At 38.8% G+C, this 26,153-nt stretch overlaps 1 protein-coding gene across 2 annotated transcripts in view; it reads right to left on the reverse strand.

Annotated features, from left to right (window-relative positions):
- Positions 1 to 26,153, reverse strand: part of ap1b1 (adaptor related protein complex 1 subunit beta 1) — a 148,431-nt gene that overhangs the window by 107,191 nt on the left and 15,087 nt on the right. Inside the window, exons 2-4 of one of the 2 annotated variants that reach the window (XM_051931943.1) lie at positions 16,613 to 16,673; positions 9,858 to 9,963; positions 2,559 to 2,694 (exon numbers count right to left, since the gene is read on the reverse strand). In XM_051931943.1, coding sequence (XP_051787903.1) covers positions 2,559 to 2,694; positions 9,858 to 9,963; positions 16,613 to 16,649 — 279 coding nt within the window. In that variant the 5' untranslated portion in view covers positions 16,650 to 16,673. Of the gene's footprint in view, positions 1 to 2,558; positions 2,695 to 9,857; positions 9,964 to 16,612; positions 16,674 to 26,153 lie in introns of those variants that run through there. The other variant, XM_051931948.1, reaches the window with a different exon arrangement.

The following is a 26,153-nucleotide window of genomic DNA, read 5'->3' on the forward strand; positions in this document are numbered from 1 at the left end:
GTATAATTTTTCACTTTTAATAATAATTTTACACATACGATAACCACTTCTGTTGGCTAAAAAGATCCCCTATACAAGTTAGTCAAATTCAATTGTCCCGCTGCTTGAGATAAGTTAACCGCAAAAGTAAATAAATAAATATAATCAATTTTTTATAGTATGTTACACTAAAAATAACCTCACAGCTGCATTATCAGCTCATTATCATTTAGTATTTTTCTGCGACCATAATTTATTGGCGAAGGCACATACTTGCTCTCCATCATGGTCCAAAGCAGCCAACAATTTCATCTTGAGACTTGCATCTTTCAAAATATAAATTACAGTGGAACCTCGGTTCACAAACGTCTCAGTACACATACAAATCGGTTTACGACCAAAAAGTTCGCCAAACTTTTGCCTCGGTTCACGACCACACACTCGGTATACGAACAAGCCAGGTTCCCTTTCGGTTTGTACATGTTCAGTCTCTCCCTGTGCATTTCCTGTGCAGCAAGCAAGACAGAGAGAGCACGACACACACACACACACACACACACACACACACACACACACAGGCAGCGCGAGAGAGAGACAGACGCACACACACACACAGGCAGCGCAAGAGAGAGAGCCGTGCACACACACACAGGCAGCACGAGAGAGACAAACGTGCACACACACACAGGAGTGCGCGCAAGAGAGGCGTGCACACACACAGGAGCGCGCTAGAGAGACACACAGGCGCTCCAGGCTCGCAAAAGAGAGACACACGCACGCACGCGTGCACACACACACACACACAGAACCAGCCAGAGAGAGAGACAGACGCGCACACACACAGGAGCATGCTAGAGAGACACACAGGCGCTCCAGGCTCGCAAAAGAGAGACAGACACACGCACACACACACACACACACACACACAGGCGCGTGAGAGAGACAGAGAGAGAGAGAGAGAGAGAGCGAGCGAGGGAGGGACGCATAAGGTAGAGAAGGCTTGTTTTTGTTTTCAGTTCTGTTTACAGTGATCGGTTCGTAGCCTGCATTGTTGCAATGTTACTTTTCTTAGTGGTTTATTAAATTACGGATTTTTCAAATGTTAATTTTTTTCCCATGTGCTTAAAACTCATTAAAAAGTCTTTTTAGCGAGCGGTTCCTAGCACTATAGCGCAAACTCTTGCAGTGTTAGTTTTCTCTGTTGTTCAAGGTTTTCTCAGTGTTATTCAATGTTTTTACATTTAATTTACTATTACGCTGTGCATTCTATGGTGTAATTAACTATATTTGTGCTTAAACATTAAAAAATATATATATTTACATACAGTTCGTACGGTCTGGAACGGATTAATTGTATTTACATACAATCCTAAGGGGGAAATTGCTTCGGTTCACGACCAAATCGGTTTACGACCAGAGTTTTGGAATGAATTATGGTCGTGAACCGAGGTTCCACTGTATTATGAACAAGAAACTTAAAGTTACTCACATATCCTCCATGACCAGCAACTAATAACAGGACATCAATCAATGCAACCTTTACATTACCTGAAATGGTAGATTCTGTCTGTAATAGCTATTACAACACCACAAGTCTATCTAGGCTACATTTTTAACTACATGATATTGAAAAGTATTAAGATGATTGTTTTTAATTTAGCGTACTAACACATCATTTCTTTCTGTTGCCATTGTTATTTTTAATTATTACTCACTGTTACAAAACTATTTATTACACATGCACATCTCTTCTTTGATGCTAATTTCAAGCACACATTTTGATGTTACTTTCACATATACCCATCTTTGGGTGTTGAATTTATGCACCGATTTTGAGATGTTTACCTCATGCACTCTATTATTAACTTAATTCTTTGTTATTTTTGGTAATTTTTTGTTTTATTTCAAACATTCATTTTTTTAATATTTGCATGCATGTCATTTTCAATGTTAATTTAATGTACTTTTTAAAATTTTACAGGCTGATTTTTAATTATTATTGTGTTTTGCCCTTTGATGTCACCATATCTACCTTCTGTTGCTGAAAATATACAGAATGCCAGCAACTCACTATGTATGGAAAGGGTAGGCACAAATGCAAAATAGAATAACTATTCTGAGTGGTAGAAAAATATGTTCATATTTTTCCACTGAGTGAAAGTTTTTGAATAATGAGCACATGCAGAAATAGGGTTAAAGGATTAGCTTGTTTATTTTTCAAGTTGAAGTTATTTCATCATCATGGTATAATTTAACTTGCCAGGGGAAACTGCATTCTTAAGTAAAACAGATTTAATAATTCCTGTTCTGATAATTTAAAATGGGCTCTATATGGCATTGGCACAAACATGGAAAATAAAAGCAGCCACCTTTCAAGATTTTATAGCCAGTCTTCTAAAGAACCACATACTGTATGTGGGTAGGATATCCTGCTCCAGTTTTCATTTACTTGTCAGGCAAAATTATACATAGAGATATATTTTCATTTAATCACATGAATGTGATAAAAACAGGTCAGAATTTTGAATAGCACAGTTGAAAATGCATTTAATTTGCTTATAAATGTTCAATGTTATTACCTTGACAAAAGTATTGACAGCCATAATTGCCATATCAGGTTGGCTCTTTGCATAGTTCATAAGATACAAATAGACAAGTTTCTTCAGCTCCAGATTATCTGTCTGCATGCAGTTCACTACATCAGGAAACAAAGCACTAGCAAGGGAAGGGAAAAAAATACATTTAAGATCATTAATCATAACAAAGGTAAACATGCCTGGAAACGAAGAAAAAAAAAAAAAAAACTAACCCCAGTATCTGGAAAATATTTTAAATGAACACATAAAGTCACCTATAAGTTAGTAGTTAATATTACTTCAAATTATTACCATTCTCATAATATGAAATAGCATTACTGAATGTAGGGTAAAAATAAAATATACAGTAGACCCCCGCCAAGTCGCATTTCAGAGTTCGCGGCCTCAGTGATTCTCAGATTTTTCCTTAGAACCTATCTAATAATTATTAGCGGAAACCGCAAATATCCTCCGCAATTTTTATGGCTTTTTTCGTGGCAATACTGTACTGTAGAGAGAACAGGAAGCAACTGCAGCGCAAACGTGGCTTGGGATGGTGAAAATAGCCAACAGAATTTGAAAGTGCAACTCCAAGCAGTCCCTGCAGTGGCTCTGATTGGTCTTCTACTGAGGGTGCAGGGGCTATTGGGGTCAAAGGATATCAGCACGGCTTTTACAAAGGGGGCCGGTGACCAAAAGCAAAAAAAACAGTTTTTGTAATTTGTGTTTCAAGTTCCTGTGTCTCTGCTTGCCTTCTGTTGGGTTACCTGTACTTATTCGTTTTGTCCTGGATTGTTTCGTGTTTGGCGTCTGCATTGTCTGTCTGTGTACATGAGGACTGTAAGTGGATTCATGGCCATCCTGCAAAAAAGTGCTCCTGAACCCATCTTCACCATTTCAGAAACTAGCAGTAGGACTATCTTTACATTCCCATTCAATGTGTGGATCTCTGTACTATCTATTTTCATCATTACATTTCATCCGTTGCCGTTTTTCATGATTTACTGTGTGTGTTTTGTTGGTGCTTTGTTGTATTTAATGTGTAATCGCTGTAAGGGGAACAGGGGTGGTATCATTTTTCATTTGTTTTTATTATATTCTTTATTTGCTGTTTGATTACCAGATTACTTTGTTTTTGTCTCTGTTTGTGAGTGCCAGCGGTTCAGGTCAAAGTCCCTGGAATCTCCACCATAAAAAAAATAAATCCCCGTCTTCTCAACGGTGTGAATCTTAGCGGCACTGGACCGCTACAGCCTTATTCATTTCTCCTTGCTGCTGATTGACTATGATGCATCTCCAACGGAGTGTTCTTGTGTTTTCCGTTTTGTTCCTCTTAATCCTTAAACCGCCACAACCAGCTACAGTCGTTTCCCAGTGCCATTTGCGAGCATGCAGGAGCCGACTTAAAAGCCTGAACAGCACCTGTCCTTTATGGCTGATTGCTTTGTTTCTCTCTCCTCCCCCAACATCCTCTGCTCCTGTTGGGGGTTGTGTTCCACTATGATGTTTGTCTATTCTTTAATCGATAACTAACTGCATACTGAGCTAGTTTAACTTCTGAAAGAGACATGTTTGTTTGTTTGAAGTGTTTGAATAAAGTCCCTGTCTCTACAATCTCCTGTGTTTCTGTGCAATTCTGTGACTCAAGCGTGACACCCTGCAGCACTGCAGCCTGGCTGTCTCTGGGATTGAGACAGCATCAGCGTTTACCTGTGTGTTTGCATGCTGCCACATCAAGCGCAGTTGGCTCGGTGATTTACTGAGTTTCACCCGTCAGTTGCACGTTGTACATATTGTTCCAGTAGTTTTTTTAAATAGTTTTTACATTTCATTGGCAGTGTGTAAAATGATCAGTGTTGCAGTAATTTTGATGCTCTTTGTATGGGAAAAAAGTGTCTTCTATTAAAATTTCACTTTTTCTTTGTGAATTGTGAAGTTTACTTAAAGTGCAGCAAAAAAAGGTGTCCAGGGATGCATTACCTTCCAAGTATGTGGCAGTTTAACGGTTAAAGCCCCAAGATGCTGTCGAAACGCCCTGCACCGTCTAAGGCTTCTGGCAATGAAAACGCGCTTTCATGAACTACAGTACATATAGTGGTAACATCTGTATTTTACATTCTAGCACTGCGGGAGACATAGCTGTATAGTATACAGGTTTACCTTTACATTCTTTTTTTAGGTAATGTATTAAACTGCTTGAAATCAAATTAAAGTGTTTTGGGGGCATATTTAGGGTTTAAACTATAAATATAGCCATTTTTTTAACCACATCCAAATTCGTGGTTTTTCACAATTCGCGGGTGCTCTAGGAATGTAACCCCCGCGAATTTTGGGGGTGTACTGTAGTTTAGAAATGAACCGATGATATATAATTTGCATTAAATATAATTGCAGATAGGCAATTTGGTTTCTTAAAATAAATAACATGTAATGCCTCAGTACAACTGTAACTTCCAAATCAGAAGTTTTTCCTTCTTTTTAGTCTTTGTGCTTCATATTTATTTATTTCAGTTTCTGTAGTGAGAAGTTAGGCAAAATGACACCTTTTATTGGCTAACTGGAAAAATTACATTATGCAAGCTTTAGAGGCAATTAAAAAGCCACATTTCCCCATGGGACAAATAAAGCTGTACCTATTAATCTACAATGGAACATAATACCATTCTTTGTTACTCAAGACGTGCTTATGACTGGGGGATTTTTTTTGTTTGCCCTAGTACTAATTGTAAAATCATATATGTTCTGAATTTAGGAAAATTGCTAACTGGCCTTTACCTCAGGGTTATTCTGCTTCTCAGTGTACTATTAACTGTCTAATTAAATAACCCTGTACTATAATTAATATGGCATGGTTGTTTATTTAGCACTAGAGGAGTACCAAATGGTTTTCTTTTAGACGATTTCCTGGAAAATTTTTTTAAATATAAAGATAAGATAAACAGTCACTCACTTTTCTGATTATAAGAAATACCAAAAAACACAACACTAATTACATGAAATTACTTAATGCAACCCAGCCTCAAGTTTTCATCTACCAGAACTTTACATTAGAACAATCTAGATAAGTCGAGTTTTGAAAGTACCTAAAGTCTTACTGTCTACCACACTACTTGGTAGCTTATTCCAAGAGTCTATCATTTTTTGTATAATGAAAAACTTCCTAATGTTTGTGTAAAATTTACCCTTAACAAGTTTCCAACTGTGTCTCCATGTTCTTAATGAACTCATTTTAAAATAACAGTCTCGATCCACTGTACTAATTCCCTTCATAATTTTAAACACTTCAATCATGTCACCATTTAATCTTCTTTTGCTTAAACAGTATAGGCTCAGCTCTTTTAATCTTTCCTCATAATTCAACCCCTGTAGCCCTGGAATCAGCCTAGTCGCTCTTCTCTGGACCCTTTCTAGTGTTGCTATGTCCTTTTTGTAGCCTGGAGACCAAAACTGAACACAGTACATCAGATGAGTCCTCACCAGTGCATTATAAAACTTGAGCATAATATCCTTGGACTTGTACTCCGCACATCATCCTAAATAACCTAACATTCTGTTTGCCTTCTTATTGGCTTCTGAACAGTCGGGAAGTCTATAGCTTAGAGTCCATCCATCTGACCGCTCACTGTGTATTCAAACCTAACATTTTTACTTCCTATGTGTAATATTATATATCGGAATGTCTGACACCTTATATTCCAAATCGTAACCTCAGATCCTCAACTGAGTGTCTCCTCAGAATTCCAAGAGCAAAACTTAAAAGAAGTGGCGAGGCGCCCTTCTGCTGTTATGCACCTAAAATCTGGAATAGCCTGCCAGTAGGAATTCGCCAGGCTAATACAGTGGAGCACTTTAAAAACTACTAAAAACACATTATTTTAACATGGCCTTCTCATAACTTCACTGTAATTTAATCCTGATACTCTGTATATCCAATTCATTATAATAACTATTCATTCAAAATCTGTACTAACCCCTACTCTCTCTTCTGCTTCCTTTTCCGGTGTCCTGTTGGTGGTGGCGTGCGCCACCACCATCTACCCAAAGCACCATGATGTTCCAACAATGATGGATGGATTAAAAGCCAGAAGTCTGTATGACAATCAGCATCAAGTGACTCCGTGAAAAACCCGAACTACAAAGAGGACTATTTAATTTATGTTAGGTAGAATGCCCAGAGGGGACTGGGCGGTCTCGTGGCCTGGAACCCCTACAGATTTTATTTTTTTCTCCAGCCTTCTGGAGTTTTTTTTTGTTTTTTCTGTCCACCCTGGCCATCGGACCTTACTTCTTTCTATGTTAACTAATGTTGTCTTATTTTAATTTCTTATTTTGTCTTTTATTTTTCTTCTCTTCATTATGTAAAGCACTTTGAGCTACTTTTTGTATGAAAATGTGTTATATAAATAAATGTTGTTGTTGTAATACTTTACATTTACTGACATTAAATTTTATCTACCACAAATCTTCACAAGCCTGTATGCTATCCAAATCCTTCTGTAATGATATAACAGATTCCAAATTATCTTATAATCCATCTATCTTGGTACTGTATCATCTGCAAATTTAACCAGCTTGTTACGTATATTCCTATCTAAACCATTTATATATATTAAAAATAGCAGTAGCCCTAGCACTGACCACATGTGGAACACCACTCTTAACATCAGCCAGTTCTGAAGATGTTCTTCGCACCATCGCCCTCGGCTTCCTGTGTCTGAGCCAATTCTGCACCCATTTAAAAAAACCATCACCCTGAACTCCCACTTCTTTTAGTTTGATGCCCAACCTCTCATATGGCACCTTATCAAATGCTTTCTGAAAGTCAAGGTAAATAATATCATATGCTCCACTTTAATCATATCCATATCTTTTTGTTGCCTGCTCATAGAATTCCAGCATGTTAGTAAAACATGACCTCCCTCTTCTGAACCCATACTCACTGCTAATAACTCCTGTCCTTGACAGGTGTTGCTCAATCGTATCCTTAATAATTCCATTCATTTTCCTGTGATGCATGATAAACTTATGGGCCTGTAGTTGCTTGCATTTGTTCTGTCACTCTTTTTATACAATGGGATGATATTTTCCTTTTTCCAGTCCTTCAGAATCTCTCCACTGCACAGTGACGTCCTAAAAATATGTATCAAGGGTTTATATATGTACTCGCTAGCCTCCTTAAGAACTCGAGGGTAAATATTATCCGATCCTGGTGATTTGTTTGATTTCAGCCTATTTAATCTGAGCAGTACTTCTTCCCTCTACAATTTCCAAATCTCTCAATACCTCCTTAGTAGTCCTGTTTACTTCTGGGAGGCTATCGACTTGCTCACTTGTGAAGACCTCAGAAAAATGTAAGTTTAGGGCATCTGCTATTTCATTGTCTTTATTTTTTAACAAGGGGGCTCCGGCCCCTGCTCGCTTCGCTCGCCTACCCCCGGTGTTTTGAACCCGTGCCCGCTGGGCAGCCACGTGTGAGGATGACGCACGTTTAACACGGAGCGTTCGCCCGTGTACCTGTTTATGACGTTTTACTTGGCTTTCTACTCTGTGTTTTATTTCTGATCTCGCTTTATTCTGCTTTTGTTTTAATGACACGTGGTCCGTGGTGAATATATTTTGCCTTTTTCGAGTAATAATGTTCATTTGTTTGCGATACTGTGATGTTTATCGTACTGTTAATAATGCATCACTGTAATGTGATTCACTTAGGGGGGGATAAACGTTAACATTTAACATTCTACAAAGTTATTGTCTTGTTTTCACCTGCATTATCATCATTCTTTAATTTAATATTATTTATTGTATTAGTATGCTGCTGTTGGAAAATGTGAATTTCCCATTGGGATTAATAAAGTATCTATCTATCTATCTATCTATAGTTTGGACGTGTGAGGATGACGTATGTTTAATACGGAGCGTTCGCCCGTGTCACTGTAGCTCTTTCCGAACTATTATGCGGTGCATTGTGGAGCACTGCGGACTCTGTAGTGTTTCCCGTTTCACTTCGTATCCCACGTTCATTAGATCTGTCCAGGCGGGCTCGGTGTCGAAGCTGTGTTAGTTGTTGAGCTGTGTGGTTTTGGAGCCGAGACAGTTTTGCTTCCGCGGTTTCAGACGCATGTCCGTACCATCTCGGGTTTGATGTATGAACCTTTGTGGACTCCGTACGCATTAGTGCCACTCACAATATGGCGCATCAGTGCCACTCACAATATGGCGGCAACGCCTGCGCCTTCCGTATTATGTCGGTTCTTACTATGCTGTGTAGGCGCATTTGCCTTTTGTACTTCACTGTGCGTTCTGAAGCTCGATGTAGGCGCCTGAACCTTCAGGGTCCGCATCCGCTGTGTGGCGTGGACGTTTAACTGTCGTTGTTTCTGCTTTTATATTCTGTATCTCGGTGTGCATGTGTTTAATTCCATAGGTTTTTTGTAGCTGTTGCATTCCAGTTTTCATCATCTGTAACCCGCTCTCCATGTGTTCGTCCTCATTCTTTAATCCCTTTATGAAGTTTTAGTTTGTTTCCTACTCTGTGTTTTATTTCTGACCTCGTTGTATCCTGCTTGCGGCATGTCAGACGGTTCGTAGTCTTTCTCGTTTTACTGTGGGGAGGGTGGCTTTGTTTTGTAACCTGCTCTCTGTGTGTTTGTCCCTGTTCGTTAACCTGTTTATGACGTTTTACTTTGTTTCCTACTCTGACGGTTTGTAGTCTCTCCCATTTTGCTCTGGTGCGGGGGTGCTTTGTGTGGTGTCTGTGCACGCGCGTAGTCTCTCTCGTTTAACTCGTGGGGGGGGGTGTGCTTTGTTTTTTTGATCCCTTTATGAAGTTTTACTTTGTTTCCAACTCTGTGTTTTATTTCTGACCTCGCTTTATCCTGCTTGCGGCATCTCTTTATGACGTTTTACTTTGTTTCCTACTCTGACGGCTCGTAGTTTCTCCCGTTTTGCACTGTTGTTGGGGGTGGGGGGGTTGGGGGGGTGTGGCGCCTGCGCACGTGTGTAGTCTCTCCCGTTTCACTATGGGGGGGGGGGGCTTTGTGTGGCGCTTGCGCACTATGTCTTTTGCGTCCACGGGCATGTCCCTGCTTCCATATCCGGTTTACCATTCTCGTTTAGTAATATGGATTCCATACTTAATTCCATAATTAATATCATCAGTAAACTTCTCCTTAATGTTAAAATGGAAAATGTATTCTTTAGTAATGTATCTCAAATAACTATTGTATTTGTATAAGAATATGTAAGGTTTCATCTGTTTGCAGTTTGTGTTTAGAATGTAGATTTAAGAAGGAAAAAACATACCTAACATCTTTGCCCACTGTCATGGAGGCAATCACCTTCTTCACTGCTTCTTTCTTCTTTTCCTTCTTGTCACTATTTAGCTCTGCTTTGAGCTCAAAGATCTCTCCTGCAGAAAAAGTAACAAACAGTCTAAATGCATAATTCATCAGAAAATGATTTGATAATGACTACTGTAGCCAAGTGAAGAAGCTAAGTGAATTTAAAAAGATATGCAATATGGGTGGAAGTTCAATGTATTCCTGCAGAGAGCTAGAGGGTAGGTTAATATTTTAGTACTAGAAACAAATGCAAAAATGTTTTGGACTATTGATTCAGTTCCTGGTAAGTGTTTAATGAGCCTGATATACTCTTTTAACCATCAATTTACACGTTATAAAGTAACACATATTTAAACTAACTCTTAATTAGAAAACATGACTTTAAAAATAATGTGATCTGGCATTCAGCTTGGCAAATTTCTAATGTGGGAATGGCACTATTTAGTAAATGTACATTATTCTGACTGAATTGGTAGGCAGAGTAAGCAACTCTGTAAAGGTAAGGTTACCACCTTTTTGTGCAAGTGTTTTTTTGTTGCATATAAGTGATGATGTTGACTCGATGAAAAATCTAATTTTATTTGGCAGTAAATATAAATGAATGTACCAATAAACAAATCTCAACATTGGATGTAAAAATGAGGCACAGTTCACAACTTATTATTTTATAAATTATTTATTCATAAAGTAACAAACTGAAGGCATTGAAAATGTCTCTTAGGCACTTGGCAGACTCAACAACACATAAAATTAAATCTAAATCACATTTTCTTAATTGACTAAATGTCTATTCATCAGCTTAATTTGTACGTGGTATGATGCTCTGTACAATTAATAAGTAAGCTAATCTTGGCTGCAATTGCAACACATTCTCCAAAGAAAGATCCCTTCAAACATTGTTACCCAGCATTCCCAAAACATTCATCCTTTCCTGGGATGTGCGTACCGATCAATGCCTGAACACAGTCCTCTGGCAGCTCTTAGTGAGTTAGTATAGCTGATGAGCTCTCCTAAATCCAAGTGAAGTTAGGATTAGTTTCCTAACTAAGAAAACTGATAAACCGCTTGTAATAATACTAACTCTTTATATAGTGAATGGGGAGCCAATTACACCACCACTAATGTGTAGCATCTACCAGAATGATGCAATGGCAGCCATTTTTGCACTAGTACGCTCACCACACATTAGCTGTTAGGTGGTGAAGGGGTGACAGATAGTAAGCCAATTAGAGACAGGGGATGATCGGGGGGTCAGAATGACTAGGCTGAGGTGGGCAACTTAGCCAGGACACCAAGATACACACTACTCTTTACAAAGGATCCCCAGGGATCTTTTTATGACCAGATAGAGTCAGAACCTTGATTTTAGGCCTCGTCTGAAGAACTGTGCCATTTTTTTTTTTTTAACACCACAGTGTCCTCTTCATTGGGATCCACACTCATAATACAGGGTAAATGCCCCCTGCTGGCCTCACCAACACCTCCTCCAGCAGCAACCCAAGACTTTCCTGGTTGGTCTCTCATCCAAGTGCTGGTCAGGCCAAAAGATGGTTAGTTTCAGGTGTACAGTAATCCCTCCTCCATCGCGGGGGTTGTGTTCCAGAGCCACCCGCGAAATAAGAAAATCCGCGAAGTAGAAACCATACGTTTATATTTTTATTTTTATATTGTCATGCTTGGGTCACAGATTTGCGCAGAAACACAGGAGGTTGTAGAGAGACAGGAACGTTATTCAAACACTGCAAACAAACATTTGTCTCTTTTTCAAAAGTTTAAACTGTGCTCCATGACAAGACGGAGATGACAGTTCTGTCTCACAATTAAAAGAATGCAAACATATCTTCCTCTTCAAAGGAGCAAACAAATCAATAGGGCTGTTTGCTTTTAAGTATGCGAAGCACCGCAGCACAAAGCTGTTGAAGGTGGCAGCTCACACCCCCTACGTCAGGAGCAGAGAGCGAGAGAGACAGATAAAAAAATCAATACGTGCCCTTTGTGCTTTTAAGTATGCGAAGCACCGTTCAGCATGTCACTTCACAAAGCAGCTGCACAGAAGGTAGCCAACGTGAAGATAATCTTTCAGCATTTTTAGACGAGCGTCTGTATCGTCTAGGTTTGCGAACAGCCCCCCTGCTTAATCCCCCTACGTCAGGATCAGAGAAAGTCAGCGCAAGAGAGACAGAGAAAAGTAAGCTGGGTAACTTCTCAGCCATCTGCCAATAGCGTCCCTTGTATGAAATCAACTGGGCAAACCAAATGAGGAAGCATGTACCAGAAATTAAAAGACCCATTGTCCGCAGAAATGCGCGAACCAGCAAAAAATCCGCGATATATATTTAAATACGCTTACATATAAAATCCGCGATAGAGTGAAGCCGCGAAAGGCGAAGCGCGATACAGCGGGGGATTACTGTATTGCCTGTTCTGAAGTGAATGTGGTATGGCTGCTAGGATCAAAATTGGATCACTCTGAGATTTTTGAGCCAGTAAGGACCACTTTTCCAGTTCTGCGATGGTTGATAAATACAGGCATTAGTTTCTGCTTATGCCAGGTCACTCACCTTATCTCGGTAATGTATGTGCATGTAAATGCAAGGATATTCAAGTTTTAACTTTTTAACTGTAATCTTGTATATCTGAAAGAAATCTATATATTAATGATAAAATCCTATATAAACATATAACAGCATTATTATGTTACTTTTAGTTTTTTTTCTACAATGATTACACTGTTTACTGAGGTGTGATTTATTTACATTTGGGAGAACCTAGATGTTTTTTTTTAATGTAGTGTAGTTGTGGCAGCTGACCCAAACTGAAAGAAAGTTTGCAGCAGAACACCAATCAGTGCTCTGTCTACAGGCAAGCTGCTGCTGGGAGGCTGGATTTTTTGTAATGAAAAACATCACTGCAATTCATACAGGATAAACTGCAGAACCAAAAACAGTTCAGGTAAATCCTTGTTCCTACATTAAAAGAAAAAGTATATATATATATATATATATATATATATATATATATATATATATATATATATATATATATATATATATTATATATTACTATATATAAATCAGCACATCTGAATTGGAGTATTTCCGGGCTCTTTCAGCCTTCTCTCTTAACGGAATGCTCCACCCAAAAAATGCATGCATTTTAATCTCCCCTAACTTGTGTTGCATAATCTAGTGTACATCAAGTTATCTAGTCATATGTTCACAATGCCCCGAACACATGTATTTTTACCAAAATATTTTAAAATATAAAATATTAAATTTTACAATAAATATTTATTAAACCAAATATGTGCAGATAATACCTCTGTAGAATGAGACAGAAAACTGCCAAAATTAACTGTTACATCAAAAGTTTAACTATTTAATACACCAGGGCTGCAAAAGTGTGGTGTACTGGTTTTACCAGAGTTTTCTATTCAAGAGATATGAGTTGCCATTTCCTGCAATATGCTTTCAGTTGGTATCATTTAGACTTTACAAACAATATTAAGCTGCCTTATGACACACTCACACATAGTCAAGCCATTGCTACAAGACTCAGAAAAAAATAATATTGCAGCTACGGTTAGGTCCATAAATATTTGGACAGAGACAACTTTTTTCTAATTTTGGTTCCGTACATTACCACAATGAATTTTAAATGAAACAACTCAGATGCAGTTGAAGTGCAGACTTTCAGTTTTCATTCAGTGGGGTGAAAAAAATGATTGCATAAAAATGTGAGGCAACTAAAGCATTTTTTAACACAATCCCTTCATTTCAGGGGCTCAAAAGTAATTGGACAAATTAAATAACTGGAAACAAAATGCTCATTTCTAATACTTGGTTGAAAACAATTTGCTGGCAATGACAGCCTGAAGTCTTGAACTCATGGACATCACCAGATGCTGGGTTTCCTCCTTTTTAATGCTCTGCCAGGCCTTTACTGCAGCGGCTTTCAGTTGCTGTTTGTTTGTGGGCCTTTCTGTCTGAAGTTTTCTCTTCAACAAGTGAAATGCATGCTCAATTGGGTTAAGATCAGGTGACTGACTTGGCCACTCAAGAATTTTCCACTTCTTTGCTTTAATAAACTCCTGGGTTGCTTTGGCTGTATGTTTTGTGTCATTGTCCATCTGTATCATGAAACGCTGCCCAATCAATTTGACTGCATTTAGCTGGATTTGAACAGACAGTATGTCTCTGAACACCTCAGAATTCATTCAGCTGCTTCTGTCCTGTGTCACATTATCAATAAACACTAGTGTCCCAGTGCCACTGGCAGCCATGCATGCCCAAGCCATCACACTGCCTCTACCGTGTTTTACAGATGATGTGGTATGCTTTGGATAATGAGCTGTTCCACGCCTTCTCCATACTTTTTTCTTGCCATCATTCTGGTAGAGGTTCATCTTGGTTTCATCTGTCCAAGGAATGTTTTTCCAGAACTGTGCTGGCTTTTTTAGATGTTCTTTAGCAAAGTCCAATCTAGCCTTTCTATTCTTGAGGCTTTTAAGTGGCTTGCACCTTGCAGTGCACCTTCTGTATTTACTTTCATGCAGTCTTCTCTTTATGGTAGACATGGAAATCAATACGCCTACCCCCTGGAGAGTGTTGTTCACTTGGTTGGCTGTTGTGAAGGGGTTTCTCTTCACTGTGGAAATGATTCTGCGAACATCCACCACTGTTGTCTTCCGTGGACGTCCAGGGTCTTTTTGCGTTGCTGAGTTCACCAGTGCTTGCTTTCTTTCTCAGGATGTACCAAACTGTAGATTCTGCTACTCGTAATATCGTAGCAATTTCTCTGATGGGTTTTTTCTGTTTTCGCAGCTTAAGGACGGCTTCTTTCACCTGCATGGAGAGCTCCTTTGACCGCATGTTGTCTGTTCACAGCAAAATGTTCCACATGCAAGCACCACACCTCAAATCAACTCCAGGCCTTTTATCTGCTTAATTGATAATGACATAACGACGGACTTGCCCACACTAGCCCATGAAATAGCCTTTAAGTCAATTGTCCAATTACTTTTGAGCCCCTGAAATGAAGGGATTGTGTTAAAAAAATGCTTTAGTTGCCTCACATTTTTATGCAATCGTTTTGTTCACCCCACTGAATTAAAGCTGAAAGTCGGCACTTCAACTGCATCTGAGCTGTTTCATTTAAAATTCATTGTGGTAATGTACAGAACCAAAATTTGAAAAAAGTTGTCTCTGTCCAAATATTTATGGACCTAACTGTATATTCACAACATCTATACATAAGCATTTATGTACAGTAAATTTCAAGATCAACAATTTAAAAATACATGTATAATCAGCCTTAGAGTGAATGTACAGACTATAACAACATAATATTTAATTTATAATTTATTAAAATTGCTTAAATTCAAGCTAAGACAGAAAACATTTTTTTAAGTCTTCATGTAAAATTCTAAATAAATCTTATACTATTATTTTTGATGACTTTATAAAACGATTCTATACAAATTTGAATACAGCAAATATTCATAAGCCTACTTAAATTAGTTGGACAAAAATTGGTAAGTTGGTAGGTTAAGCAATTAATCAATAAAATAGTTGATAGATTGTTTACAAAATCATTATTAATGGCAGCCCTATCCAATATAAAGTAAAACATTTATGAATAAAATGATCATATCCTATGAGAAGTATTGTAATAAAAATGTACTGTAGTTTCATTAATAATTCTTAAGTCAGACAGTTTACATTTGAAAATCAACAGTCCCATCTTTTAGGTTAATTTGGTTAGTTTCCTTTGTAATGAGATGGAAATATACAGTACAAGTGTCAATTTCTTCTACAACCACTAGAGCATATAAATATGCGCTTGCATTTAATTCATAAAGAACAATCATTCCTTTTAAATTGGAATTCAATCTTTCTGCCTACTAGTCCCAATGGTTTTCATTGCACATGATCTTGTAGAAACTGAATATGAACTATGCTCTCAAGCAGGGTGATAGCAAGGCAATCAGACAGGCAGATATGTTAATCCAGGGTAGCAGTTTATATTTATATTGCATGAAGTCCATACCCGGTTGCTTTGTTAACAAGAAAGCTTTTTTGTACAACAGATGCAGAAAATATTCAGTATCCTTTAAAATTAATACTGTTACTCACAGGAAAAATTTTCACTATTACAGGCACTTTGATATCTCATTAAATGTCATTTTAACTAATGTTATGGATTCAAGAATTAGAAACCAATAAAACACAGTGAGTCGTTAGTGCTGGGCATGTACAACACTATTTGAAATTATAGAAAAAAATTGAGAAAGCATGTTGAGACACTGTATCTAAATAACTAAAGCTTCAAGGGAAAGTATCACAAACTTGGTTCATATTAAATAATACATCTTTGTAGTCTGTTTACAGATATTCATGGCATGCCACAAAAGAGCAGTACTCTTTGGGTCAAGCATGGTTTACTGAGTGTCAACAAAAAATAGGCAAGAACAGCCAATATGCTTCTTTATTTGATGGGATTTACTGTTTATTCTCACTATGCTGTGGAGACATGCAAGAAAGAATTTCATTGTATTAAGTACACATGACAATAAACCTGAATGTAAACTTGATGCAATACCATGGACTGGATAATATACTGCCTATTGCCTAACAGATAATAAACTAAGGAAATCCTATAATGACGCCATGGCAAAAAACATTAACCAAGGTAAATCATCATGTTTCTGTAGCCTACCTTTCTTTGTTGTGGTGAAATACTTTGAGTCAGTCATTTTTGCGGTCAGCAGTCTGTATTTCTAGAAAAGAAAAGATTTAAGTAAGTGTGAGAGAGTAGATGATCCGCAGTTTGATCCACAGTTTAGGATCCTGCTGATAAAGCATGAGAACAGGAAACACCACACGGAAAAAACAACCATTTGTAACTCCAACTGAAAGACATTAAATTTACCATCAGAACAGCACAAAAAAAAAAAAAAAAAAAAAGTAACATTCCACTGTTTTTCAAGATGCAATTGAGCTAAACCAGGATAGCTAGATATAGATATAAAGTAGGTACAAAATTTTAGCCAATTTTTACAAAAGTTTTGAAAACAATAAATTAAACCCTAATAATTGAGCATAAAAAAAGAACTGCTTTGTCTTCTGAATTGTAATACCCACTGTACACACTGTGACATATCTTTTTAAACCTCAGTATATCATCATTTCCAAAAATGTTTGGAACAGGATGTAATATTTAAGTAAAAACAAAACGGTGATTGTAAAAGCTCCTATAACCATATTTCATTTAAAATAGTACAAAAACAAGATATGTAAAGTTTATACTAATCAACTTCATTCATTTGATTATGATTGCTCCAAGTGCTGGGTTTCCACCATAGTGACACTTTGCCAGGCCTTTACTGCAGCCATCTTCAGTTCATTGTATTTTCTGAAATCAGTTTTGTCTTTAGCAACTGAAATGCTTGTCCAATTGGGCTGAGGTCACTTGAGTGACTTGGCCATTCAAGAATATTGTACTTCTTTGCCTTGAAAAGCGCTTGATTTGCTTTCTCAGTATGTTTTGGCTCATTGTCCATCTGTACTGTGAAGTGTCATCCTATTGGTTTTGCAGCAGTTGGCTGAGCAGATAGTATAGCCTTATCCACTTCAGAATGTATCCTGCGACTTCTGCCAGTAGTCATATATAATCAATAAACAATAGTGACTGATTTTCATTCACAGGCATGCATGATAATTCTATAAAACTGCTTCCACCATGTTCCACAGATGATGTGGTTGGTATTCATTGGATAATGAGCCATTTCATCTGTTCTCCATACTCTTCTCTTTCCAACATTCTGACATATACTGACCTTGGTTTCCCTTATCCAAAGAATATTGTTCCAGAACTAGACAGGCTTTTAAAAAAATGTCTAAATCTGTCCTTCGTATGCTTGAGGTTTACCAGTGGTTTGCACCTTGTGCTAAACCCTCTTGTCTTTACTTTTACATAGTCTTCTCTTGACTGTAGACTCTGGCAATGATATGCCTTCCTCCCAGAGAGTGGTCTTGGTTTGGCTTGTGAAGGGGTTCTTCTTCACCAAGGACAGAATTCTGCAATCATTCAGCACAGTTGTTTTCTATGGATTTCCAGACCTTCCGGTGTTGCCGAGTTCACCAGTGCGTTCCTTCTTTTTAAGAATGTGCCAAATGGTTGATTTGACCACTCCTCGCGTTTCTGCTCTCTCTCTCTAAAGGGTTTATTTTGTTTTCTCAGCCTAATGATGGACTGTTTTTACTGGCACAAACAGCTCTTTGGACTTCATATTGAGAGTTCTTAGTAACAACTTCCAAATGCAAATTTCACACTTGGATTCAATTCCAGATATTTTACTTGCTTAAAACTAGAATCCCTTAAATTCCTTCGCACCACTTCATCAGCACCTTTATTTTGCAAATGTGATACTTAATAAAATGAGGGAACTGCTCACACCTGGCTATGGAACAGCTTGTCAGTCAAATGTCCAAACACTTTTGAGCCCTTGGAAATGGGTGGGTGGTTTGGGGGCTATGCAGAAAAACTGCTCACATCCCTAAATGGATCATATGATATTTTTGGTAAACCCCTTAAATTAAAGTTGAAAGTCTACACTTTAATCACATAATGAATGCTTTATTTCAAATCCATTGTGTTGGCATACAGAGCCAAAATTATGAAAATTTTGTCACTGTCCAAATACTTGCGGACCTGACTATATGTAGTTCAGGGCACCAAATCAATGTATCACCACTGCAGACAGATGGTTTTGTCTTACAGTTTGGGATGGCTTGGATTTCCTGCCACAAGCAACATGCGTCTCTGGTGTCTTTAACTCTTTTAGGGCTCATTTTTTTTTTGTTTCTTTTCTCCCAGGGCTGAATATTTTTCCAAAAACTAACATTTTTTAGAAAAGAACACAAAGCAATTGTTTAACATATCAAATCAACAAAAAATATTTACTTTTGACAAATGTTACTGTCTTGCATGTTGTATGAGCCTGCATACTCTATGATTTCACATACATATCACATACATTTTACACAGCAAAGTCTGATCTTGCTCAAAGCAGCCAATTTCAGTCATTGCCACATTGCACTTTTTACAATATGTGTTGCTTTGGTGCCTATTTTTCAATTGTCTGTTGCTGCACTTTCTCACATATATTGTTAGTGTGTACTGTAGAGAGACAAGTCACCCATTTGCCATCGTGCCATGCCACTGCCACGAAGTTTTCTGCCTGCATGAAAACCGTACTGTCACCTCTTTTCATCTTCTGAAACTTTATGAACTTTATGTATGGCATTATAGCCTGGCTCACCCCATGGGATTTGCTTCTGTTTATTACAGAAGTGAATAAAACTTTGCAGCAGCACATACCTAAGCCACCAGGGTACAAAACACGTTTGGACCAATGCTCCCTGAAGTTATATCACCAGTTCTGTCCCATCTCTATTTGTAATGCCACAGCGCGCTTCATCTCGTCTTTTGTTGTGGGTTTCCACTTTGAAAAACGAGAATGCGATGCAAACGCAGCCCGCGATTCAAAAAAAATCTCTGCCTACCTGTTTGTCTCATCTGACAGTAGCTGAAAAGCAGCATCAGGAGAGAGCAGCCTGAAGTACAGCAGCTGGTGATCTGTCGTGTCCAACAGCAAGCCATGCCGTCTTGTAAACTCCGGTAGCCAGATCGGCTCTCAACGGATCAATGTCTGTGTATTTATCCCATGCGAACCTTGCCGTAGATGCATCGGCTGCGTGAAGGCACTCAACTGGCAGCAGATCCGCTGGCGTGGCATCGGCTAGTGTCTGATCAGCTGATGCCTGCTTCTCACTCTCTTGCTCGATCTCCTGATCACTACCAATAAAATCCGATTCTGAAAAATCAAGAGTCCGACTCCGCGATAATGCGCAAAACATCGTCTGCCGAGTGTTTTCTTTTCTGCACTTGCTTCGCTCCCTTTTCACATGTCGATGCCATCTTGCCATTGTTTACATTTCGCAACTCACACACACGCAAGGTTTAGTTGCCGAGTCAACGAATCTAGCATTCCTCCAAGCACAGAGGGAATGCCTGTGACATGACAGTGAGATTTTTTCGCCATTAACAGCTGATTGTCGCCTCCTATCCCTGGATGTCGACTTTTGTCAACATTCGCCTTCAACCCCTCCTGTCGACAAAAGTCGACATCCGCCCTAAAAGAGTTAAAGTGGCTTTGGATTTTCTTGTCATACTTTTGCTTAGCTGCTTTGATGTCCTGAGATACGGTAGCCCTCGGGACAGTGAGAACAAACATGTCCCCTGATCTAAAGGCAGCTTTGTGGGCTTTTGACAGTGCACGTACCTCCAGTGACACCCACGGTTTCAAATTTGCATGTTCTGATGGTCTTTGAGACAGTTACATCATCTATGCACTTGTTAATGTAGCAAGTGGCTGATGATACATAGTCCTCAATGTTAATATGATGACTACAGTTGGCAGCTGCTTAAAACTTTGTTCAGACCGTGTGATCAAGACAGTCACAGGCCACATACTGATTTGTTTTAAGTATTGGTTTGGACTGATTAAGCTGTGTTCTTTATGCAGGCAGTAGCATGGACAGGGTACAGCTTTGTAAGAGTTTGTACTCTCCTCTGGTTGGAAAGTTCACGTGTTAATAAAAATTGCGGAGAACTGTCTTCAAGTTCACATGATTAAAAAAATCTAGCCACAATAGTAAAACTATTGGGATGCATAGTTTGCAGCACTGTAACAGTTTTGTAAAGTACACTTGGCACCTCTTTAGAATCAACTCCCAAAGGGAACGTAAATGGACAGAATAAAAATAATACTAATCTCCCAGGGCAAGTAAAAACGACAGAACTTTACAGTTTGACATTCCAGTACTGGAGAGCAGTGGCTTGACTATACTGAGTTTCTGATAAATGCGTTGTTCATGCAAACTGCCTCCATGCACCTTACTGGTTGCTGAAGCAACTTGGTCCCCTAAAAAAGTGGTCAGTCTATCCAATGGAACTGCTGTGTCAAAGATGTTATTATGCAACTGTATTTCAGCAAAGATAAAAATGTCTAGTGAGCAAACAGTTGAAAGCAGGATCGAAGAGAGTGCCAGCCTGATCTAAATTGTTTTTTATCCTGAAGTAGACATCAGCTTGTTTACCTTGGATTTGTTTCCATTGACAGTGACAGGAGTGGACTTTACCTTCGATAGCCAATTTCTGTGAAGCTGTTTAATCACAGCCAGATCTTCGCAGAATGCCAAGGCTGCTCAACTGCTCCCTTAATGCCAGGATAATTTTGCCTGCTGGGCAGTGATCACTGATGTAGAGCATTGTATAGCGACAGTAGGTTTTCAGCATAATATGCACAGCACAACCCTTACTAGAGACATCCATATTACTAACCGAGAATGCTAAACCGGATGGACGCAGGGACATCCGGCCATGGGCCGTAGCCGCAAAAAGACGTACTGCGCAGGCGCAAAAAGAGTCCGCGAGAGGCGGATGAGGAGCCGCGAGAGGGGGACAAAAGAGGCCGCGAGAGGCGGATGAGGGGCCGCGAGAGGCGGACTAGACCACAGAAAAAAGGAGTGAGCACAGAAAAAAGAGAAAAAAGGAGTCAAAGAAATGAGGCACAACGAGCACCGAAAAAAGGAAAAGGCACATAAAAAAGTAGTCAAACGCAGGCAAAGCACGAAACACATTGCACACGAAACTAGACCCAAAAAAAAAAAAAAAAAAAAAAAAGAGGCTCGCGCACAACAGCAAGGCACCCCCCCCCCCCCTACAGGCACCGGACGGGACACACACCAAGAGGGGGATTCAACAAGCCCATGGAACACAAAAAAAAAAAGAACACAAAACCACCCCACAGACCCTACAAGCAAGGGACGGGACACACACAAAGAGGGGGATTCAACAAGACACAGGAACACAAAAAGAAAGAAGACGCTCGCGCAACAACAATCCTCACCCCCCCCCCACCCCCACACACACATCCATAAGAAGTGACACCCAAAGCCACATATTCTAAAGTGAACGTCAACACCTTCACACTAGGCAGCATAGGTGTCAGCATAGGTGGATCTCCTTACAATAAAGCACTATTAACCGTTCAACTGCAGAAAAGGAAACATATTAACAGTGAGTGCGATCCTCCTTATTACTTATCCATATTTCGCATGCTGAGAAAGAAACAAGTCATGAATACACGGTCATGGGTACAAAACGAAAAGGAAAGGATAACAGGAACAAACACACAAACACGAAAGAAACAACAAAATAGACGGCGGAGCATAAAATGCGCTTCTGAAACTCAGGGAGAAAAAATGTCTCGGATCAAAAAACGCAAAGCACAAGTAACACCGTTACAGAGACTGACTCCTTTACATTCATATCCTGAATATCTACAGAAGCTTCTAACTAACGATGTGCCTGAAAGTAAAAACTTTATGAACTGCATTAGATCCTACAATAGTTCATTTGCTTTTGCATCTACCGGAGTACATATCAGGCCACCAAAAGGCAATGGCCCATACTGCTTTCGCATATGTGGACAAATATTGCATCGCATTGGAACAGTGCACCCTGAAACAAATCAACAACGCAAATATGCACAAATCTACATCCTAGATCCAGATGAGGCAATCTATCAACGAATGAACCTTCCTGAAAACAAACAATGCACAGAGCTTATATTAACAGTGAGTGCAATACTCCTTATTAATACGACCACAGTAACATAAATAACAAATGACACACAAAGCCCCATTTCTAAATGAACCGTCCGTATTAAACATACGTCATCTCAACACGTTCACAATATGCAGCATAGGTAGATCTCATTACAATGAGGCACTATTAACCGTTCAACCGCAGAAAAGGCTCCATATTAACAGTGAGTGCGATCCTCCTTATTACTTATCCATATTTCTCACGCTCAAGAACAAACAAGTCATGAATTCACGATCACAGGTACAAAACGATACCGCTCGGATAACGGGACCAAACACAATTCACACTATGCAGCATAGGTGGATCTCATTACAATAAGGCACTATTAACCGTTCAACCGCAGAAAAGGCTCCATATTAACAGTGAGTGCAATACTCATTATTACTTATCCATATTTCTAAAAGAAAAAATGTCTCGGCTCCAAAAACGCAAAGCTCAACTAAAGCTTCTAACTAACGATGTACCTAAAAGTAAAAACTTTATGAACTGCATTAGATCCTACAATAGTTCATTTGCTTTTGCATCTACCGGAGTAAATATCAGGCCAACAAAAGGCAATGGCCCATACTGCTTTCCCATATGTGCACAAATACTGCATCGCATTGGAACAGTGCACCCTGAAACAAATCAACAACGCAAATATGCACAAATCTACATCCTAGATCCACATGACGCAATCTATCAATCAAAGTGCTGCATCGCAACAGGCACGGATTCAAAACGAAAACACCTCCCGTCTCAGACATACATTAACGGCAAGGAAGGCTACAATGGGCTTCTCACACAGCACAGGCAAATCAATTACAGCTCAAAAACAACACGTCCAAATACTACACATGCAACAACGCGCCTCTCAAACGGCACAAGCAAAAACATACACCAGGAAAATTCATTCGGATTAATGAATGTCATTTGCAATCATTGTCATTCAGTTCACTTCCCTGAAGAAACAACTGGCAATACAAGTAATACATTTACACGTTGTTGTCAAAAGGGTCAAATTAGACTGCCTCCTTTACATTCATATCCTGAATATCTACAGAAGCTTCTAACTAACGATGTACCTGAAAGTGAAAGCTTTATCAACTGCATTAGATCCTACAAATCGGTATCCACTATGAACATTAACGGTGGCACTGCACGTGACATCCGTCTTGAAAAAATGTTAATTATTGATGAATGTACAATGGCATGAAGTCACTTACTCAACACCATTCATAAACTTCTACAAACGTTTATGAATAATAATATTCGCTTTGGAGGAAAGGTACTTTTATTAGGAGGAGATTTTAGACAATGATTAGCTATTCTTCCAGATGCCATGCGCTCAGGTATTGTTCAGTGCACCTTAAAATACGCAGACAATTGGCATTGCTTTCAAAAGATACAGTTAGTAAAAAAGATACGATGTCCAGATCCAGATCATAACAATTGCTTATTACAACTGAGAGATGGTACACTCACCAATACAGATGGACTTCACCCACATATTATTACAATTCCTCAAGCCTTTATCTGCGACAACTTAGTTACAGACAGATTTGGAACAGCAATCTCATTAGACCAAATGCCCCTTTTAACACAACGCACTATATTATGTCCAAAAAATATTAATGTGGAAAACATAAATATCCAAGTCATTCCATTACTTCCTGGAGAGACACAACTCTTTCTAAGCTCTGACAAACTTGACTCTGATCACAACAATAACCATCTTCATTGACCTTACAAGTTCTGACCTGGAATTACCTTTTACACTTAAACGGCGTGTACAAAGAAATTTTCCAATAAACCTTTACACTGTGCCACACACTTTATTGTTTGCTTTCTATTTGCATCATCTACACCGTCACACTATTCTATATCTCATTCATACATCACGCTCTTTGTCATTCCCAACACCAGGGGTTGGCGAGCGAAGCGAGCAGGGGGCGGAGCCCCCTAGTTTAACATATTTTGTGAGTGTCATTAACTTGCCCAATGAGCATGTGACATTAACCCACCGACAGAACCCAGAAACCTGAGATAACAGACAAAAATTCCACAAGACATCCTGCCTAACAGGTGACAGCACATAGCATCTAGCTGGGAAAGCTACTGCTAAGATGCTCACTTAAGGGTAAGACTGGGAAGGACACAAGTTCTCACCTGCTCTTTTGCCACAGGTTATAACACTGCTTTCTGCAGGTAGTAGCCTGCCAAGGTACTACTTGGGAGGCCAAGTTCTTTAAGGGAGAAAGATGACCCAAGGTACAGAGACACCAGAAGTTACTAAAATGAGTTTCAGGCTGGAATCTCTGCAGTAAAACACAGAACATTCTGATCACAGACTTTATTCTTATGTTAATAAATGTATGTAAAGTCACTGTTTCCCTAGACAATTTTTTTTTCACATCTTGATTATTGTAATACTTATTTTACATGTTTAAACAAGACATCTTCAGTCTATTCAAAATGCTGCTGCTACACTGTTAACCTGCTCCTGTAGGTGGATTTTATCTTCTCTTTATTGGCTCCCAGTGGCATTTAGAATCTATATTAAAACATTAGTAATCACCTATAGAGCTCTGCATGGTCCAACTCCACAATATATTTCAGATTTTTTGCAGAATTATATTTATACTTATGACCCACTTAGGTCATCTAACCAGGGCATTCTTATTGTTCCACATACTCTGCTAAAGGAGTGTGGGGATCAGGCTTATCAGCCTGTTGCACCAAAATTGTGGAATGGCCTTCCTTGTGATTTATGGGCGGCAGATACAGTTCAAGGTTTCGAGGGAAATATTGCATACACCGTGTGTGCTATCAGTGCAAACAGCTGTAGCAAGTAAAAGTCAAGGTAAGTTTCTAAATGAACTGGTTATTTGGCCTACTTAAACTGGCAATGAAATTAGTTAATACCAAAATAAAGTTTGTTTATTGCTTTGAAGAACAAAGCACTTCAATTATGCCAGTTATCAGGACGTGCAAAATGACATACTTCATTGCTAAATACAGACATGCAAATGCTATGTTTGAGTCATTTACTTGGATTTTGAAGCAAAACTAATGTGTAGTCATATAATCCTTCAATTTCGTTGTTCCTTTGTAAAAGTGACAATGACAATAAAGATCAATCTATCAAATGTAGGGAAAGCACACATCATATTTGAAAGTTATGCTGGTTAGTGTAATGCAGTCTTTTAGTTAAACAACAAGAATTTATTTCTTGTATAGCCCAAAAATCACACAGGGTTTTAAGAGGCCCTGTTGTTTGACTGACCTCAAACCTTGACACCCTAAGAAAAAGAAGAAGGAAAAAAAAAAAAAAAAACCAGAACACAAGTAATCCTCTTCACAGAGCTAGATGGCCAGTCTATCATTGCCAACTCGGAGACAACAAGTCAAAAAGATACCACAAAGACATGAATAACCAGCGTTTGTCTGTCTACTTATACCCGTTCAACGATGTCTTTTACAGGTAGCAAAATATTACACTGGCTGTTACAGACTGAAATTAAAGGCTTCTTCTTTTTGGATA

The sequence above is a fragment of the Erpetoichthys calabaricus genome, chromosome 1 (assembly GCF_900747795.2).
Source record: "Erpetoichthys calabaricus chromosome 1, fErpCal1.3, whole genome shotgun sequence".
NCBI lineage: Eukaryota > Metazoa > Chordata > Cladistia > Polypteriformes > Polypteridae > Erpetoichthys > Erpetoichthys calabaricus.